The sequence below is a fragment of the Engystomops pustulosus genome, chromosome 1 (genome assembly GCF_040894005.1).
Source record: "Engystomops pustulosus chromosome 1, aEngPut4.maternal, whole genome shotgun sequence".
NCBI lineage: Eukaryota > Metazoa > Chordata > Amphibia > Anura > Leptodactylidae > Engystomops > Engystomops pustulosus.
This window is the reverse complement of record NC_092411.1, coordinates 262,781,370-262,801,973: the sequence shown is the minus strand read 5'-3', so window position 1 is coordinate 262,801,973 and position 20,604 is coordinate 262,781,370. Positions and strand designations below refer to the sequence as shown.

At 42.9% G+C, this 20,604-nt stretch overlaps 1 protein-coding gene across 6 annotated transcripts in view; it reads right to left on the bottom strand.

Moving 5' to 3' along the window:
• The window catches only part of KCNIP4 (potassium voltage-gated channel interacting protein 4), a 384,363-nt gene that overhangs the window by 5,244 nt on the left and 358,515 nt on the right, over positions 1–20,604 (bottom strand). For all 6 annotated transcript variants that reach the window (XM_072126013.1, XM_072126019.1, XM_072126017.1 and 3 more), the window contains 4 exons: positions 18,370–18,439; positions 14,940–15,010; positions 4,527–4,634; positions 371–475 (listed from right to left, as the gene is read on the bottom strand). In XM_072126013.1, coding sequence (XP_071982114.1) covers positions 371–475; positions 4,527–4,634; positions 14,940–15,010; positions 18,370–18,439 — 354 coding nt within the window. The remainder of the gene's footprint in view (positions 1–370; positions 476–4,526; positions 4,635–14,939; positions 15,011–18,369; positions 18,440–20,604) is intronic.

The following is a 20,604-nucleotide window of genomic DNA, read 5'->3' as shown; positions in this document are numbered from 1 at the left end:
TCAACATCCCCTTGGTGTTATTCGTGTCCCTTGTTACATGTCTAAACTTTGGCGCAGAGTGGGAATGGTGCCCAGTAACTGGTCACTGTTTAGGATGGACCCAGTAAGCAGGCAGGGCCAGTATGGGGGAGGGGTGGTTCAAAATTAGTGCTCACTTTTTCGATCTTAACTTGTAGTGCAGCTCTCTAAAATATAAGACCCCTTAATGACCCCCACTGGCATACCAGCAGGCTTTAGGAGGTTGCTTCTAAGTATGAACATACATTATGTATCCAAAAATGTATACAAAGCATGTTTATCTAGCTCAATAAAGATCCCTAAACAGTCCCTTCATGTCATAGACCTCTCTAGATTCATGGGTTTGTCTTACCTGGAAGAAATTCTCCACGTGTTGTTTGGGGGTATCTTCTCTAACAAGAGGGTATGTGCATTTACCCATCATGTCATAAATGGCCTTCATGATATCAAGCATCTCCTGTAATACATGACCAGTAGAATATCCAAATCAGCTGCTAGGATGGACGAGAATATTTCTACATTCCCAGCTACAATTTATAATATCCATAACATTATAGAATTCATTATTTACAATTACTAAGGAATAGAGACTTACCGTATATACTCAAGTATAAGCCGAGACCCCTAATTTTACCACAAAAAACTGAGAAAAGCCTATTGACTCGAGTATAAGCCTAGGGTGGAAAATGCATTGTTAACAGCAGGGGTCTCAAACTCGCGGCCCGCGGGCCAACTGCGGCCCGCGGGACAACATTTTGCGGCCCCCACCTGGAAAAGCACGGCGGCGGTCGGGTCGCGCTGCATGGAGAGGGCTCACGGGCTGAGCCCTCTCTATAGCCGGTAAGTCTTTGCTGCATATTGCAGCAAAGGCTTACCGGTAACACCCGCGATCGGTGCCAGCACCGATCGCGGGTGCTTTCACAGCGATGGCTGCCGGCAATGCTGCCGGCAGCCTCAAAAAGATAGCGGCGCATGGGCGCCGCCATCTTACCTGGGATCGCCGATCCCCCGGGGGCAGCGATCCGTCTCCATGGTAGCCTCGGGTCTTCCGAAGACCCGAGGCTATTTCGTTTTAACCCCTTCATTACAATGTGCTGATAGCACATTGTAATGAATGAGGAGGAAAATCCCCATATACTGCCATACTATAGTATGGCAGTATATGATAGGATCGATCAGACAACCTAGGGTTAAAGTACCCTAGGGAGTCTGAAAAATAGTATAAATAAAAATAAAAAAAAGTTAAAAAAAAAAAATTATAATAAAAAAACATTAAATTTCAAATCACCCCCCTTTCCCTAGAACTGACATAAATATAAATAAACAGTAAAAATCATAAACACATCAGGTATCGACACGTCCGAAAATGCCCGATCTATCGAAATATGATAACGGTTTTTACAATGCGTTTAACCCTGTTACGGAAAATAGCGCCCAAAGTCGAAAATGGCACTTTTTTGCCATTTTGAAAAATATAAGAAAATCTATAAAAAGTGATCAAAAGGTCGTACAGTCCTAAAAATGATATAATTGAACATATTATTAAATTTCGCAAAAAATGACACCACCCACAGCTCCGTACACCAAAGTATAAAAAAGTTATTAGCGCCAGAAGTTGGCAAAATCAAAAAAAATAATTTTTGTACAGGAGGTTTTAATTTTTGTAAATGTATGAAAACATTATAAAACCTATACAAATTTGGTATCCCCTTAATCGTACCGACCCAAAGAATAAAGTAGACATGTCATTTGGGGCGCTCAGTGAAAGACGTAATATCCAAGCCCACAAGAAAATGGCACGAATGCATTTTCATTGCATTTGGAATTTTTTTCCCGCTTCCGAGTACATGGCATGTAATATTTAATACCATCATTATGAAGTGCAATTTGTTACGCAGAAAACAAGCCGTCACACAGCTCTTTACGTGTAAAAATAAAAAAGTTATAGATTTTTGAAGGTGGGGAGTGAAAAATGGACATGAAAAAACAGGAAAGGGCCCGTAACCGGTTAATCCCCTTCCCTCCGGTACTTGAAGAAGATGAAGTCGCCGCTCTGAACGCACTTGGTGCAGGTCAGAGCGGCGACTTCATCTTCTTCGATGGGAGGGACACGGGGAGGCAAGTACCGGGGGGGAGGGGGGGATGGAGTGTCCCTGACTGGGCTCAGTGCGGTAGGAGCTTGGGACCCCTCGGTGCACAGGACACGTTCATAGAGAACACGTCTCCCCGCTCGGGGCTTTCCTTGCGCTGGGAGACGCCATGACATTTGAATCTGAATAATGATATTTTGTAAGCGCATTTTGTGTGGAAAACTTGATGCGGCCCAGCCTTACCCAGAATCTACCTCCAGCGGCCCCCAGGTAAATTGAGTTTGAGACCCCTGGTTAACAGCCTCCCCCATCATATAGTTTGCCAGCCCCCTGCCCCCAGTATATAGTGAGCCCGAGTATAAAACCAGCCAGCCAGCCCCCTGTCCCCCATATATATCCAGCCATCCAGCCCTAGAATATAGCTAGCCAGCCCTATTATATAGGCAGCCCCCTGCTTCCAGTATATAGCCAGCTCCTTGCCACAGTATATTGCCAGCCAGCCAGTCTCCTGTATATGCCTGCCAGCCCCTGCATATAACCAGGCAGTCCACTGTATAAAACCAGCCAGCCCCTGTATATAGCCAGTCAGTCGCCTGTATATAACCAGACAGTCCCCTGTATATAACCAGCCAGTTCGCTGTATATAGCGAGCCAGCCCTAGTATATGGGCAGCCCCTGTATATCGCCAGCCAGTTTCCTGTATATAGTCAGCTAGCCAGCTAGTCCCCTGTATATGACCTGCCAGCCTCCATATATTGTCAGTCCCTGGTATATAGCCAGCCAGTCCCCTGTATATAGCCAACCAGTCCCCTGTATATAGCCAGCCAGCCCCTGTATATAGCCAGCCAGCCCCTGTATATGGCCAGCCAGACTCTTTATATAGCTAGCCAGCCCTATTATATAGGCAGCCCCCTGCCCAAGTATATAGCCAGCCAGTCCCCTGTATAAGGCCTGCCAGCCCCCATATATTGCCAGTCCCTGGCATATAGCCAGCCAGTCCCCTGTATATAGCCAGCCAGTCCCCTGTATATAGCCAGCCCCTGTATATAGCCAGCCAGTCCCTGTATATTGCCAGTTTCCTGTATATTGCCAGCCAGTCACCTGTATATAACCAGCCATTGCCCTGTATATAACCAGCCAGTTCCCTGTATATAGCCAGTCTGCCCTTGTATATGTCATTAGCCAGCCCCTGTATATATCATCAGCCGGCCCTTGTATATGACCAGCCATCCCTAGTATATAGGCAGCCCCCTGCCCCAGTATATAGCCAGCCAGCCAGTTACCTGTCTATTGCCAGCCATCCCCTGTATATTGCCAGTCCCCTGTATATAGCCAGTCCCCTGTTCGGCAGATAAAAAAATAAACTCTGCACTCACCTTTCCGATGCCCCCCAAAGGTCTACTACTTTTAGTATTCCCACTGGCAGTGACAGGTCCTTGCACGTTCGGGTGCACAGCCACGTGCCGAGATCCTAGCGTGCACGGACCTGCCACTGCCAGCGGGCAGGGATTTAGAAGAGGACCTGCGGGGGGTGGCAGAAAGGTGCGTAAAGAGTTTATTTATTTTTATATACCCAAATATAACCAGAGAGGTGCTTTTTCAGGGTTTGTGTAAAGACCTGTAGATTGTATTTGTACACACTTTGGTTCATAAAGTTTTTTTTTTATCATGTTTCATATAATTTTTTTGTGTGTGTTTTTATCGTGTTTCATATAATTTTTTTTTGTGTGATGGACGATTTGACCTAGTTTTTTCTTGTACATTAAACTGCACTATTATGTCAGTTACTAACAAGCTTTCTATACAGGCTTTTACTCACAGACTTTCTATTAGGCCATGCCTCTGGCATAGTCAAATAGAAAGATAATACAGGAAGCCCAGGGGTCTCTCAGAAGATCCCTGACTGCTTACGATGTCTTCGGCTGCTGCAAGGTAGCCTTGGGTGATACAGGGAGTGCCGATGGCTGATTGTGCTGCATCAGGAAAAGTACCCTTAATGACCTCCGTAAAAAGCTGATACTGCGGTCATTAAAGGAAATCCACCATCAATATCCACCATGATAAACCACTTACGATTGATCCTGGTATCGTGACTTATATTGGTTATTCATGACCTCCTTCCTTCTAAAATCAGCTGCTAAAATAATTCTAATGAGGCAGAAGTGCTCTGGGGGGCATTACCAGAGCTCCTCCATGCTGCAGCTTCACAGGCTGTTTCACTGTGCGGGAGGGGGAAAAGCACCTGCACAATGTAACAGCTTTTATAATCCCCTAAAAGCAAAGACTCCCACCAGTGATCAAGAAACACCTGTTCTTGATATAAATTCAAGACAGAAGTGAGACTTTTATCACCAGTGCACCAGACTTCTCCAAGTCTCGCTACAATCCTGGAACATATACAATGTTAACAATGCTTACCTCTTTAGTGATATATCCATCTTTATTAATATCATATAAATTAAATGCCCAGTTCAGTTTTTCTTGGATTGTCCCTCTCAAAAGTGTAGAAAGTCCCATTACAAAGTCCTGCAGAGAGAAGAGGAATAAAATATGAAATAATTCAGAGGCTGTGACTACGTGTGTAAGGTAGGATGATACAATTAACGAATAATTATCCCAAAATTGGGACAATGCAGGACAATGCACTTCTGGTGAACTCCTCCGCATGGGTACCGTATATGCCGGCGTATAAGACGACTGGGCGTATAAGACGACCCCCAACTTCTGCCCTAAAAATATAGAATTTGGTATATACTCACTGTATAAGACTACCCCTCTCCCAAATGAAAAAAAGTCTGCTTAAAACTTTGCAAAACAAACAAGAGAGCAAGTGCCTGGTGATCATAACTGTAAGCTGCGATATTAATGAAGATCCGACATGCTTCTGTAAGTGCCGCCTGTGACCCCCAGCTCTGTGACGCCGACCGCTGTGACAGGGCGGCTGCATTAGCATACAGCGCGCCGCCCCGTCAGCGCGTACTAAGCCTCTTCTAATGACTGTGAGAGGCGGACTGCCGCGCATGCGCGGCGGTCCCAGGAAGCGGCTCTCTGCGCACTGACGGGGAAAAAAAACACCTCACACAGTGCGGCCCCCGTATATCCGGCGTATAAGACGACCCCCCACTGTAGCCATTATTTTAAGGGGTTAAAAAGTAGTCTTATACGCCAGTATATACAGTAAGTAAATGACCCCCTAAGGCAGTGATGGCGAACCTTTTGGAGACAGAGTGCCCAAACTACAAGCTAATTCCACTTATTACCGTGAAGTGCCAACATGGTTTTTTAAGAAGTAACTTATTGCTACCTGTTCTTCCACATATTTCAATCGTATCGGCCCCCTGAGGCCACCAATACAGTTAAAAGAAGGTGGGCAAATCCAGACCATCATTTTAGCTTCTTTCCAGGGTCTCTCTGTATAGGAAAAACAGTGGGTCCAGCAGGAGGACCTCCAAAGATAATGCAGCCCTGTCCACACTTTCTCACTTTTCCCGCATTTCCAAACAGACAATGAAGTGTGATTTTGATATAGCATTGAGAGCAGCATCTCTTTAGTTGCCTGGGACTGCAGGAAGATTTGGTGGATTTGGTCATATTTGGTGAACTCTGTCCTGGGGCAATGGTCTGAGTGCCCACAGAAATGGCTCCGAGAGCCACTTCTGGCACCCGTGCCATAGGCCCGCCATCACTGCCCTAAGGGTTACACAGTATTGTGGTTCATGCGTCAACATTTTTTTTTCAAAATGATATACATATAATTTCATCCAATCATAAAAGGGCGCAAAAGCCTTCAACCGATCCATATTTTTTCAGACTCACATTTATCAATGCATGACCTTATAGCGGGTACATGCGGTTCTGATATTGATAGCCCATTGTATCTTATAATATAATGTAACCATAATATAATCCCTGCTGGGCATGTGTTCTGTATTAATCTACATTCAGTTCATCTGTCTCTCCTGCCTATCCTGGGGGGAAGATACAGAACCCAAAATCACATGCAAAACGCTGCTCGTCTATCAGGATGGAGAAGCTCAGCCCTGATGTATTATCTTCCCTCTCAGTGTAAATTGTAATGGATGAAAAAACTGCTCACAGAGGGATGAAGGATGAATGAAAACTCAATGCATTTGCCTAAGGCTAGAAATTCATCCAAAGAATAAATATTTAGTAACAAGTATCATGGGAAATAATGCCACATCCCAGATCTATGTGTTCTGATCGGACACAAGTCACTGGCAGAGGTGAATGACAACAGTTTACCTTTCCTCCGTGCCAAAAGAAATCACACGCATGCTCAGCCTAGTGGTGTGTGAATGGAAGCGTTGGGGGTAATCCTAAGGGTAATTGGGTTACACTTATCTAATGCTCATGGCCAGGTTTTCCCATATTGCCACATTTGATTCTCCTGTAATAGCTGACAAGAAAAGTGTTTGATGCTCTATAACATTCAGGTACTTGTATTGACAAGTGAAGTTTAGATATCTTCAGAGACCACCGGGCAGATGAAGGTAAGTTGTGGTGCCAATGTTACATGTATCTGCAACACCCCTGCAAACGTATAGGCAAGGAGGTGGGGCCCTCTCCATATCAGGGTCTGATGAGCCTGCGCAACTCACCCAGAGGATAATGGAGGGAGAACTCAGGTAAACTGCAACTGTAGCCTCTGCCTGGAAAGGCAATAGTTAAATGGGTGTAAGTAATTATCCAATTATGTGGCTGTATTGTAAACTGGAGTGTGATTGGAGAGGTGCTACCACTTGACCAGGGGGAGTATATAAACCCCTGTGCAGTGGGAGCACATGGTCTTATCCCAAGGAGGGAGAAAGAGGAGCTCACCTTTAGTGCTGCCTCAGTAATCCATTCCAGGAACTGATAGTGCTTCAGGCCTTATGCCTGGCACACAGGGCGAGTCTGGAGACTCTAGCCCAGAGCTGCAGCTTCCACAATTTGGACACAGCTCCATCTCAATTATGCCAGCCTGCATCTACTATCAGGCTGTGTGCACCATTCCTGGGGACCACTCTCCATGACCACTCCAGTACCAGAATCCAAATCTGCTGTTTGACCATTCTGGCCCGTTGCCTGCTGTCTGCTGTTCAATAAAGAACCGTAAGTTGATTTGCACAGTGTTGCCTACGTCTGATCCCTGGATACGGCTGTCTACCACCACGGGCTTCCCCATCCATTACCCAGGGACCTATCTTAAAGAAACTCAGGGGTTGCCCTAGGGAGAACCAGCCTCTCCCTCCATAATTCTTGCACACACCACTTGCTGGAGACCTGCCAGGCTGTAGAAAAGCCCTCGAGTCCCCATACCAAGCACCTTGATATCAGCGTGCCCTAGGCCACAACCGCCAGCCACTCCGTTATTCTTGGCACCGGCTGCCCACAAGAAAAGGCTAGGCCTCGGTGGGGGATGTTGCATATCCATCTGACAGACCCTGAAGACCAAAGTGGCAGAGAAAGAAATGTATTGACCCCGTAGTAAACCTTGTTAGAACTTTTACTACTGTTTCTTCTTCCTGACATCATCATATGATTATTTTAATGTACCCCAATTTCTTTCTGCTTGATATCACCCTTCAAACCATTGTCTTTTCACCGATTTTCAAATTGGGGGGAGGGGGTCATCTATAATCCTAGAAAAGAATTAGAATTTGACTAAAAGCTACTTAGAGGTTACGCAAAATTTTAAGATGATGGGCCATTAGAGCCTTGACCTAACAATCTACAAGCGTGAGTCATGCTGTAAGTATATGTAAAATGTACAGTATTTGCATCTTTTTCACTCAAGGCTAGAATTTCCATTTGTAGAAGTCCAGATGGAGTAAAAACATATGTCCATCACTGCTGGGGGTGATGAAAACTTCTGGGAGGAAGTTAGGAATGTCCCCCCTCTGGGTTAAGAATCAGCATTACACTCCCCTACAGTTTAGCAAAAATGTACTGTTTTATAATTCCCGGGAAACCTATAAACATTAATTTACATCAGAAAAGATCCTTTATTTACTCGAAAAGTAATAATCACTGCTGTGATAGTTCCATCTCCTAAGCTGCAGAAGCTAACACATTATAGATATTGTGAATAGACCACGGACAAGGCGTAGAGGCCTAGATAAACTTGGTTATGTGTTGAACTGATGTTTTTGGACCCACCAGATAAAATTATTTTGGGGGTCCATACTTCATTAGCCTCTAGAGTAGTGATGGCTAACCTATCATGTGTCAGGACTGATACGCTGAGTCATTTTTGCTGACGCGCAGCAGGCTAACGCAATCAGGTGTCAGGGCAACTCTCCTGTTGAGCCCCTGGCGCAGTGTCCTTAGCTAACGAAGGTAAGATGGCCGCTGTTCGTGCCACAATCTCACCAGGAGAGTTACCTCGCCTCTGGTGCAGTCACTGTCTGTTCGCTGCTCTGGCTTCACTTCCTGACAGAGTCATCTGGAGGCGGGGAAACAATCCCGTTGAGAGTGCGGAGCAAACGGTGGCCATTTTACCTCAGTTAGTTAAGGCAGTTAGGCATGGAAGCCAGAGCTCCCACACGCACTACATTTATTGCAGACTTGTACCCAGAGAGCTGGGAATGCTAGAATTGTGTCCTACAGTTACAGCCGGCTGGACCATGGTCCATTTCAGTGACTGCAGGGGGGATAGGAGAGTCATCTTAGATGTGTGTGGTCCTTGATCTTAAAGCAAGCACCAAAATCTCACTGTGTTACCAGTGAAAACAAAGTTAACTGTCCCCATCAGAGACTCTAGAACATAGATCCAAATAGACTCTAACTAAGTTACATTCTGCTTGACCTCTAAGTTCCATTTAGAACCTGGGCTCATCAGAGGATCTTCTGATGCTATGGTGGGACAGTCCAACACTGATAACATCTTCTGATGTCAAATATTGGGTGAGTCGTATTTGATTTGTCGTATTTGAACAAGACCGAACTTTATATCTTTTTGTCTCCTTTATCTTAGTTTTTTCCCTCCTCTGTTCTCTTCATCTCCCAGTGCAGAGGCTGCTGTGATCACATGAATGCATTAACTTGCAAACTACATCTATGATCATAAAACACAGCTTGTGGTCTCTTGTTTTACTAAGACATGTACCTATATCTATCCATAGATATAAGCAGAGAAGAATGAAATTCTCAAGTTTCTTCCAATGCTGCTCTACATAAACATGAATAGAGGGCACCACAAGCCTAATTGTCTCCAAAGGCAAAGAAGGAGTTAACAGAAAGAGTTGCAAGGACTGTGAAGGAATCTTTGATTATTTTGAAGGTAATTTTAAATTTCATTGTTTGCTAGAACAGCAGACACCAAAGCTAGAAATCAGACACGGGGGAGAGATGTTTCTCCCCAACCAAGGTGAGATATAAACACAAGGCCATTAGATAAGAGATTTTTTATTGAAATTTCTTCCCTGACTGGCGTTCTAGCTGGAATGCTCAGCAACACGTGTACGGTGAATAAATAAATCATCTGAACAGATGGAGCCAAGGACGGCTCTATGGGGAGCGAATCAATGCGCACAATACTTACATCTGTGAGGATAATGCACTGTGTATACACACACCAGGCAGCCACTACTCATTTATAAGGAGATGCTAATAGAAATGAATATACACTTTGTTTCCTTCAAACAGCCTTGCCCGAGACATCTCCTCAGAAAAGTCAGAAACGAAGGGCTCCCTCAAGTCTGAATAGAGGGTCTCCAGCTATAATGAGGGTCTCGAGTGTCTCGAGTGTACATTATATTAAATATTCAGTACATTTGCATTTCAAGCTATTTCATTCTAAGAAAAATACTCTTTAATAAAGAAAAAAGGTTTTATAATTTTAACTGTTTTTGGAACATGTCTACTACGAAAGATAGAAGAATAGATAGAAGTTATAAATTTGTCATCATCCTCAGTAATAAGTATTCCATTTATAAAAATGTACAAATTGGGGCAGATTTACTTACGCGATTCACTAAGATCGTGCGTCCGAGTTCCTGCATGTGTCGCTGCTGCACCGAGGTCCGCCGGAGTTCACTTGCTTCTTCCTGGTGTATGTGAGTGCTTGATCTTGCGACACAAATCCTTTTTTAAATTCCGCAGTTTGTCCGAATGCATAGGGTTATCCGTCGGCCACGCCCCCCGATTTTGCGTGCAAGCCGTCGCCAATGTGCCACAATCCGATCACAAGCGCCAAAATCCCAGGGCAATTCGGCGCAAAAAAGAAATATTCGGGAAACTCGATGAAAGTGCGGCGTTCGGACCCTCAGTAAATGATTTACTTACCCCTCCAGAAAGTGCATTGGCCGACGATCATGCATTGTGACACGATTCACTAAGATCGTGCGCCCGATTTCCTGCACATGTCGCTTCCCCGCTCAGGTCCGACACAGTTCACCTTCTTCTTCCCTTGATCTTGCCACACAATTTGTAAGGTTAAATCCCGCGCTCAGTCCAAATCGGTCGGATAGTCTGACGGCACGCCCCCCCCCCCCCCGATTTCTGCTGCATGAAACCCAGCGCAGCTGCGCCATAACTGATTGCATGCAACACAATCCCCTGTTAAATATCTGTCATAGCCGCAAAAACCCGAAAACGATGGGAAGTCCAACGAAAGTTCATCCGTGAACCCTTACTAAATAAGCCCTTATAAGTCGTGGTAGAAATACCAAGACCTCAACATCAAGGGGCTTTTGTCAGACTTTAGTTTTATAATAAAATTAGTTTTCTGGTCTAGAAAACTTTTTTTAAATGACTTAAAGGGGTTGTTCAACACTTGACGTTCCTTCATAAGATGAACTACAACTGATACCCGCAACCAGTATCTAAAATGAAGATAGTAGGAGTTACAATGGATTAGCGGTTGAGCATAAGTGTTGTCCAGGCAGTCATAAACTTACATACCTAACAGGAGAGAATCTAAATTATGAGTGCTAAAACAGAGAATAAGTCACACCGACTTTTGTAGACGGGGCACTTGAATAATAGACCCCTCTTGTGATTGAACACTATAGCTGGCACGTGAGGTGCTTTGTAGATCGAGGAGGCAACATAATCTGGCATGAGAGGAGACCAAGATTATTTTATCAATCCAACAGATCCGTAACCTACTATGAAGTCTATTGAGGGAGGGGGTTAATGTCTATATTATTGTGCCACTTTCAAACATAGAGGTATGGAGAGTGGCCCATGACTGGTCTCGATCAATTTCACAACACAAAATGGAGTAAGAGATGATGACCACTTTACCTCATGTTTTTGTAATGTATGTGTAACTGTGGGGGTAAGGATATTAGGTAATGTACAAATATACATCTATGTATATTGGTAAATGACAGGTCATGGACAGTTAGAGATCACATGACCCTCCATCTGCGGCCATTTTATGGAAAGAAATGTCTGACTGATGAGGTAAAAGACAGGAGGCTTCACTTTACATTTGAAGAAAGTAGAGCAGAGGTTTTAATAGATGTATATTGGTAAATTACATTATATGCGACCCCCACTCTACAAAAACATGGACCAACCCCTTTTATTCTACACCAACCACTGCACCTCTTCATAAATGTACATACTGTGCCAAGCACTGGGGGCATCTTTATACTTGTCCCCTGACTTAGTCTAATTAAAATCCATCAGGATAAGAAAAATATTCTGCTTCACTCTTTGACGAGTCCATGATATTCAATCTAAGAATCAATTTGCCCATTAGTTTCCCATATCCTTTCCTCATGTAGAGCGGAGGAGAACCTTTCACCTCTTGTATTGAAATACAACAAATCTCAGTCTGACTCGACAAAGGACAAAACTGGAACTGGACAGAATATGCTCATCTCTAGTCCTAATGACTTGTCGGAAATAGCATTTTTAGTAGATAATGGATAAAATGTGTCACTGTCAGGGACTCTCCCTCGTGTTAGTCCCTGCTATGGTTTAGTTTTCTATACTTCCACTGCTGAAAAACTCAACTATTCAATACAGATGGGAGCACAGCAGATGTTAGTTACATTTACATGATCTGTGCGGAAAGCTTCATCCTATTTGTCATGAGAAGGAAAACGCTGCACATAAACCTGTCATACTCATAGATGCTGAGTGTTGTAGATGGAGCAGCCAACACACTCTTTAATAAATAGGTTCCTTAAAGGGAACCTGTTACCACAAATCCCAAAATAAACCCTAAACTTTACCTTATAGGTGACTGTAATTGGGGTGTAATGGTGCCAGTTGGGCTCCTCTGTATTACTACTTGACCATAAAAAGACTTTTATACCCCATCATTGTCTTACAAGATCCAGGATATAGGAGAGTCAAGTACCCCACCTCCTAATGGCTGATCTACATCGTAAACCGCCCCCCCTGTTCACCCCTTATCACATCACTATAACTCGGTTTGAATACTCCTCACATGTGCCTAGCATTTTGGCAGTGGAACCCAAACACTGCATTGCGTATGTGCAGAATTTTCAAGCCAAGTTGTAGTATCATATAGTGGCTGTGACGGGGGGCTGTGGCGAGGGGCAGGTTTAGGATGTGGGAAGCAGGGAACTTGACTGGATCCAAGAGCTCTGTCACAACCCGCATCTTTGAAGACAATGATGGAGAAGAAAAGTCTGTCTTGTGCGGAAGCAGCAACCAAGAGGAGCCCTACTGGCACCACAACACCACAATTACGGTCACCCATAAGGTACTGCTCAGGGTATGTTGTGGGGTTTTGTGATGACAGGTCCCCTGTAATATCAGGTCCTCCTAGCCTTAGTATGGAACCATCATAATAGGCAGCACATTCTACCATTTGCAAAGTGCTCCTTTTAAGTTGAGCACAAGGTTGATGTGGCCCCTGGTGAAAATGAGTCTGACACCCCTACTGTAGAGAGGTTTCTTGAGGAGGTAATGGTTCTACCTGTTGTGGTCCTTTACTGTTGTATTGGGTCTCTCATACAGTGGTCTCTGTGAATGGTTCTGGATATTAGCTCAGAAGGAACAAAGAAAGTTGTCACTCTATAGTTGGACCATTGCGAGAACAACTAGTACCCCTTGAGAGCCTCATCAAAGGCATCTCATCTAGACCAAGGAGTCTACTCTGTACTGAGGGATAATAAGAGCCCTGAGACTAGAGGGATCCTGTTATATAAAGGTGACTGATATGCTGCTCTGCCCAGTTATCTTATGAAGAAAAGACCTGCTGTATTTACTTCAGCCTCAAAATCTTAAAAAAAATACACATCTGACAAGTTTTTGAACTTTTTGTTTCTCCAGGTTGACAGGATCTATTGCAACCTGACATCAAAGTCTAAAGAGATGCGCTTTGAAGATGACACCATCTTGTAGAACATCAATAACAGATATACACGACAGATGAAATGACCGCCTGATCTACACAACACAGCAGGATTCATTGGAAAGTCAGATTTCATGCTCCATCTCTAACTCATCCCATGAGCCATAAATAAAGCAACACTTCATGCTAAGATATAGCAAAGCTGGATGTCACAAATACAGATCTGTGACATTTCTTTCTACATTGGATGTGCTTACCATCGACATAATTTGTGTGAAATAACCTACTGGAGACTTGATGAAAAGTGTGATAGATCAGGGGCTACGACAATGGTTGTACTTACCAACAAATCTGATAAAAAAAATGGTTGATTCTGACAGAACAGTAAGTGAATAATCTAACAAGGGGGCAACAGGGTATGACTGGCCAACCAGAGGGTCCTCCGGTGAGCCTATAAGGTCGAAAACCAACCTGGATGGACCTTGTGTGAACCGTTGAATGATAATACCGCCAGAAAAAGGAGAGGGCACAGAAAAGTTTGTCATGCGAATAAGGTCTAAGACTCCCTTACCATGTCTACATCTGTCCCCAAAATTACCAAACAATGGAAATATAATGAAAACAGTAGTAAAGAAATTACTGCTCTGGGGGTTTTTTTTTGCCTCCTAATGGATTAACACTGTAGTTTGGACTTGATGGGTTTTTTTTAATCTTGAAGGAGTAGTCATAAAAAAATGTGTACTGATTGAGAAAGGGTTAAAAAGTTAAGGAAAGCAGTACTTACCTCCTTGCTGCTGCATTGCTCGCTTACCAATGTTCACACTGGTGTTTGTTGACTTGGCCTTGTGATGTGTTGATGACTGCCGCAGCCAATTAGGGCTTTCAACATAACAAAACTGCTGTGGTCAAGTCAACAAATACCAGATGTGTGGCACAGGGGCGAAGGGATTCAGTAGGCAAGCAACCCCTTTAATGAATTTGAGAGATGTGAGAAACCTGTGAGGTGTAAGAAGCCACCAGATGTTGATATTTGCAATGCTTAGAAAACCACTATTTACTGACATAGTGGGGCACATTCACTTACCCGATCCTGTTGCGATCCCCTATGCGGACAAAGATGAAATCCGGCGCGATTCACCAAGATCGTGTGCCCGAGAACCTGCATGTGTCGCTTCCCCGCTGAGGTCCGCCGGAGTTCACCATCTTCTTCCTGGTGCTTGTAAGTGCATGTCTTACGGCACAATTTGAATGGTTACATCCCGTGCATTGTCTGAATCCATCGGATCGTCCAACGGCCCGCCTCCCAATTTGTGACGCACGAAAGCCGCCGCCGCCGTGCGCCAAAAACCCCAGTTAAATTCTCCCGGAAAAATTTGGGAAACCCGACGGAAATGCGTTCCGCGGACCTTTAGTAAATGAGCCCCATAAACTTTGATACAGCTGTATACATACGTCTCTATGCTCAGTAAGCTCAATACATAGAGAACTGAAAATGATTCAACAGACAACACACTGTTATCATAGGTGATACTAAGGCACCGCCGACCTACCTCGAAACTGACTGATCCATTGTGGTCTGTGTCGAAAGCATTAAACAGAAAATGTGCGTAATTCGAAGCATCTAAAAATAAAAAACAGAGTTACTAGAAATGAAATGATAGCATATTAACCATATAGCGCTATTGTTTGGTTGTACTTTGTGATATAATACAAAGAACACTGAGATACATTTGTGCTTTAAATGGAATCATTAGCCTGCAGGGGGGGGGGGGGCAGAGTTCAAACTTTGTATCACAAAGGCTGATGTCACATCTTTTGTAGCAGTGGTAAGACGGGTAGAGAGGTAGAAAGGTAGGTGAGGATTAAACCTTAATTGGTTTGCTCAACTGCCTCTCAATCAGCTCATTAGCCACCTATCAAAACTTCCTTGAGGCTGGATTTCCCTGCCAGTGATTTGGTTCACCTACCTGTTTGTCTGTTCTGCCTGTGCTGGATGTGAGTTGCCAACCTTCTGATTTGTTTTCTGACCACCCCTTGCCTCCTGATTTTGTAGCGGGCTGCCATCTGTTTGTGACTTTGGGTTGGGCCTTTCACTATACTCTTAATTATGCTTTTGTCTGTAGTGTATTGTCTCAGCTTTCTGATGTTGACGTTAGCTTTCTCCCTATCTCTTACATTAGTCAGTGTAGAGAATGCTGCGAGTTGCGAGCTGTTGTTGAGTAGGTAGAGACAGTGGTGGCGTTTTGTATTAATGCTGACTCTACCTTAACCACTCCAGATCCAGCCGTGCCAAGGGTAACTTTTTCTTTATTTAAGGCATATCATTAAAATCCATAGCGTTAATCTTTGTTGAATTTCATGTCTACAATCTGCTGCATTAATCCAGATATGTTGGAACTATACAAGTTGGATAGGGCCTAACTTGTTTGTTGGGAAAACCTCTTCAAAGAGAACCTTTCAGGTTATTGAAACACTTTAGCTGCTCATACAAAAGTAAGCAGCTCCCTAGCCCTCCCCCAGTTATAGCACTGTTAAATCTCTAGCTTTATCAGAACATACCGATAGGGACTCTCAGGGACTCTGGTGAACAGGCAGACCTCCTTCATATGTTCTGGACTGTGAGGTTTCTGGGGTCGAGTGTTTGATTTGCTTGAAAATCTTGTTACTGTCCTTGCATCCCCACTCCCTACCATTAATGTCACTCTAAAAGCTGCTAGAAAAATCCTTTACATTGGTGGCTATCCAATGGCCAGATGGATCCCACCAAGATTCTGAGAGTTAGCCAAACCACTTAATTATACTATCAAACTGGAGAAGTCTATCAAACATAATGGTCTGAGGGACAGCGGTGCTTATGGTTGTTGACCCCAGTACTGGCATTGAGGGACATGACTATTCTGATGCAAAGTTGGGCAGAATAACTTCCCTGTTGGTGAAGGTCACGAGGGAGGTTTGATGCCTGACTTCTTCGGCTCCTGTTGGGCCCATGTGTGAGCCCTTTGACTGCACCCTGTTTAAAAGCTGGTTTGAGTTACCCTTAGCCAAGTGAACATTGGGTGGGAGTGGGTGGTGTTTTAGGGTTTCTTTGTGTATACGTTTTTGTATTGTATTTATGTCTTGCAAACTATTACCGTAATAAAAATGACTTGAATTAAAAAAGAAATCTGCAGCATAAATCTTGCGAATCCCACTGATCAGGGTTGCCCATGGTGTTGTCCAGCAAGGCCAACAAGCCTTAGGAACCGGCAAACCATCTCTTCCACATCTTAGAGGATGAGTACTGTGAAGGATAACATTGGGAGGCTCGATTGCACATCTTGCATTGGGTCCAGCAGTATTAGGCCACGCCTCTGCTCATCACTTTGTATAGCACATAAACAGCCACGATTAAACCAAAAGTATTGCAGGGATTAAAATCTGAAGCATTTTTCATTTCTCCACATTAGCCCTTGTTGACTGCATATCGACCTTCACGAACAGATCAATAAGTGCCGAGAGGTAGAGGCAGAGAGCACTGGCAAATGTGAACATCATCATTAATTTTCTATTTAAGTACTCAGAGCTGGAATTGTGGGAGGATCACACTTATCCTGGTACAGTCATTAATACAACGTGTAAGGATAAAATCCCATTTGTGTCCTTCTGGGAAAACAACGTACGACTCAACTTAGGCCCCTTCCACACTTGCGTTGCAGATCACGTCAGAGTTTGATCAGGGTGCGATCAGGGTTTGGTCAGTGAAAAACGCGCATTTTGCATCAGAATACAATCAGTTTTCAGTCAGAGTTTGTTCAGTGTCTCAGTTTTTCACGTGCGTTTTCAATGCAATTTCAATGCGTTTTTCACGCGCAGAAAATGCGCGTGAAATGAATCAGGACTGAGCTCTATCTTTTCTATGGCAATTGATGCGTGAAAAACGCATTGCACTTGCAAGTGTCTCAGAGTGCAATGCGTTTTTGATGCATCTCCATAGACTTGTATGGTGCGTTTTTTACGTGCGTGACTTGCAAAAGTAGAGCATGTCGAGATTTAAACGCGCGTTTAAAAAAAACGCGCGTGTGTGCGTGAAAAAAAATGCAAGTCTGAAAAGACCCATTGATTACAATGGATCAGAGTGCAATGCAAGTTCTGCGCATCAAAAGCACGCGCAGAAAACGTGCGTGAAAAACGCAAGTGTGAAAGGGGCCTAAAGTCCAACTTACTCCACTACAGTAAATGGTAGAACACTGGAGGCTTTGATGGTTTTTGTGTTTTCTTATGATTCAGAGGTTTACTCTTCATATATTCTGAGCATGTGCACAGACTGTAAAGTACTATGCAAAAGTTTGATGTAGGTGAGGAAAAATACTACATTAGTACTCAAGTCTGCCTGGGATTAGATTAATGTAAGGAGAGGAGTCCTGTTCCTCAGGAAGGTTATCTTTGCAATGAACCTTTTTTGGCATATGGATTCTGAAATGCCAGACACGTGTAATGTCTCGCAGGACAGGTCATCACTAAATTTAGTCCAGCCTCAAGGAGGTTTTATAGCTGGCTAATGAACTTAAGGTTTTAACCCTCACCTACCTCTATATTATAGAATGCATTTTCTACACCTAGCATAAACTTTTGCACAGTGCTTTACATAAAGAGACTTCTGCTTGTGATGATGTCTTTGATATTAGTTCTAGTGTTGAATTTGAAAAACATGTGGAATATTCTGTAATGTACATGCTGGCAGTTTTGGTTCTAGTTATGTCTTGTCTAAGTAGCACGTTCTGGAGAATATAGTAAGCGCACTAAAGAATATTTAGGACTAGTGCTGCCGGCGTTACTGCCGAGCATCTGCTGTGTTCTTCTCCGGAATGGACCATTACGCTGTAGATTGTATATTGTCATTACATGTTTGTTTTCCCTTAGTACAACATTACTGACATTGCAGCCTACATTTACCTACATATGTCTTAGATGTGATATGCAGAGACATAAAGTGCCACTTACCTCCCTGCGGGAAAAACTGAGAGTAAATATCTTTAAACGTTTCTTCATTGACAATCCCACTGGGACATTCCTGGAAAAGTGAAGGAAAATAGATTTAATCAGAGGTGACGAGACGAATAATACATGGAATTTTTGATTAATTTTTAAAAGTCTGGAGACATTTTTTACTTTTTTTTATCCGGCATATAAGTTGGCTGTCATGTGACCCCATTGTGTAGTAATTATTGATGAGTGGACCCGAACCACAGAGTCCATGCCAAACATTGCGGTTCTAGGCTGCTGAAGCTGAATTCAGGTTCACCATTGGCACAACCATTCCTCCTCCGTGGTAACACCCAAGCCCGCCATGCATTCTAGGATCGCCGCTCTCCGATGGCATCACGGGGATCGACAATCTTCGAGGAAATGGCGTTTGTCATCGCCATATAATGCTGCTGCTGCTGGCAGCATTTAAAGAGTAACACCAGTGATTGGTGCCAACATCAACCATGGGTGTTAATATTGGGCGGTGAGTGTTCAGTCCCGAATTTGAAAAGAACTTTCAGTTACTTTCAGTAACCTAAATGGCTCAGAGGTATGGATCTCTTTGGGAAATTTGCCTATTACCTTAAAAGAAAATTTCATTTCTACCGAACTGTCTGCTTCAGAAGTTATATTACTATTCTATTATAAATATATTGACAAGTGGGTGTTACCATTCCCTTGATCTATCTCATATCTATATATATCCAGTCTATTATCTATCTATCTATCTATCTATCTATCTATCTATCTATCTATCTATCTATCTATCTATCTATTATCTATCTATCTATCTATCTCTATCTATCTATCTCATATCTATCTATCTATCTATCTATCTATCTATCTATCTATCTATCTATCTCATATCTATCTATCTATCTATCTATCTATCTATCTCTATCTATCTCATATCTATCTATCTATCTATCTATCTCTATCTATCTCATATCTATCTATCTATCTATCTCTATCTATCTCATATCTATCTATCTATCTATCTATCTATCATCTATCTATCTACCTATCTAATATCTCTATTTTTCTATCAGCACATAAATATATATCTCATATCTATCTATCTATCTATCTATCTATCTATCTATCTATCTATCTATCTCATATCTATCCCATCAAGGATGTAATATCAATCAGATCTGATAATCCCAACTATAAATCATCTCATAACTACATGTTCCATCAACATTTGTGATATCAATAGGGACATTTTCAGAGGAATGACATAAAAGACATTTTGAAAATTTTAATATAGAAAAAACTATATAAAAAAAAAAAAAATATATATATATATATATATATATATATATATATATATATATATATCCTTTACATTTTATACATATGTATAATAGTACCCTTGTCTGGATATATCATAAAGAGAAGGTGTCCCCTCACCTAGATATCGCCACAAAATGACTACGGACTCTCAGAGTCAAGAATCACCTGGGCTTCAGGTGCGCCAATCAAATTTATATCCAGCGTATCCTGCTCCAGAGGTGTCTTCTTTGTAAAATCGAATAACTTTATTGTATTCCAAGACTTCTTTCTAAAACATTGCATTGTGGCATAACATGGAACAGGTAGCTGTAGATCAGACGTTGCCTACTCGTTCCAATCAAAAAATCTTATTCATGTAGCTTCCGTCAGCCCCATCTGGATCCCATGGTTATACATTCATGAGTCTGCATATATGGCATGTCCAGAAATCAGGGTCACTTGGCTTAAAGGGGTATTCCCATCTCGTCATTCACATTTGATTAAATTAATTTGCCATAGATAAACATTTTTTCAATTGGATGTTATTTAAGAAATGTTCCTGTGTGAAGATAATTTCTTATAAATGTAGTCATGTTGTCCCTTAGAAACGAGATGGCTTCCTCGGATACGACCACCACACATTTTGGCATCGGTGACCAGACATGAGCTATTGTGCTCTGCCTGACTTCCTGGTTGCAGGGTTTATTACCACAGTACCTGTTGTAACTCCTTGGATATTTAATATTCAGAAACTTTTGGTTTCCTTGTGCAATCCCTCCAGCAGAGGTGGCCGTATTCAAAGACACAGGGCCACATTTATCACTCGTTTTTTCTGTTGTTTTTGCGCCTTTTCGTTTAGGCGCACCGTTTTTGCGCCATTTTTGCGATTAAACGTCAAATTAGCCGCGCAGCTAAAATAACCAGCTTTCCCTCATC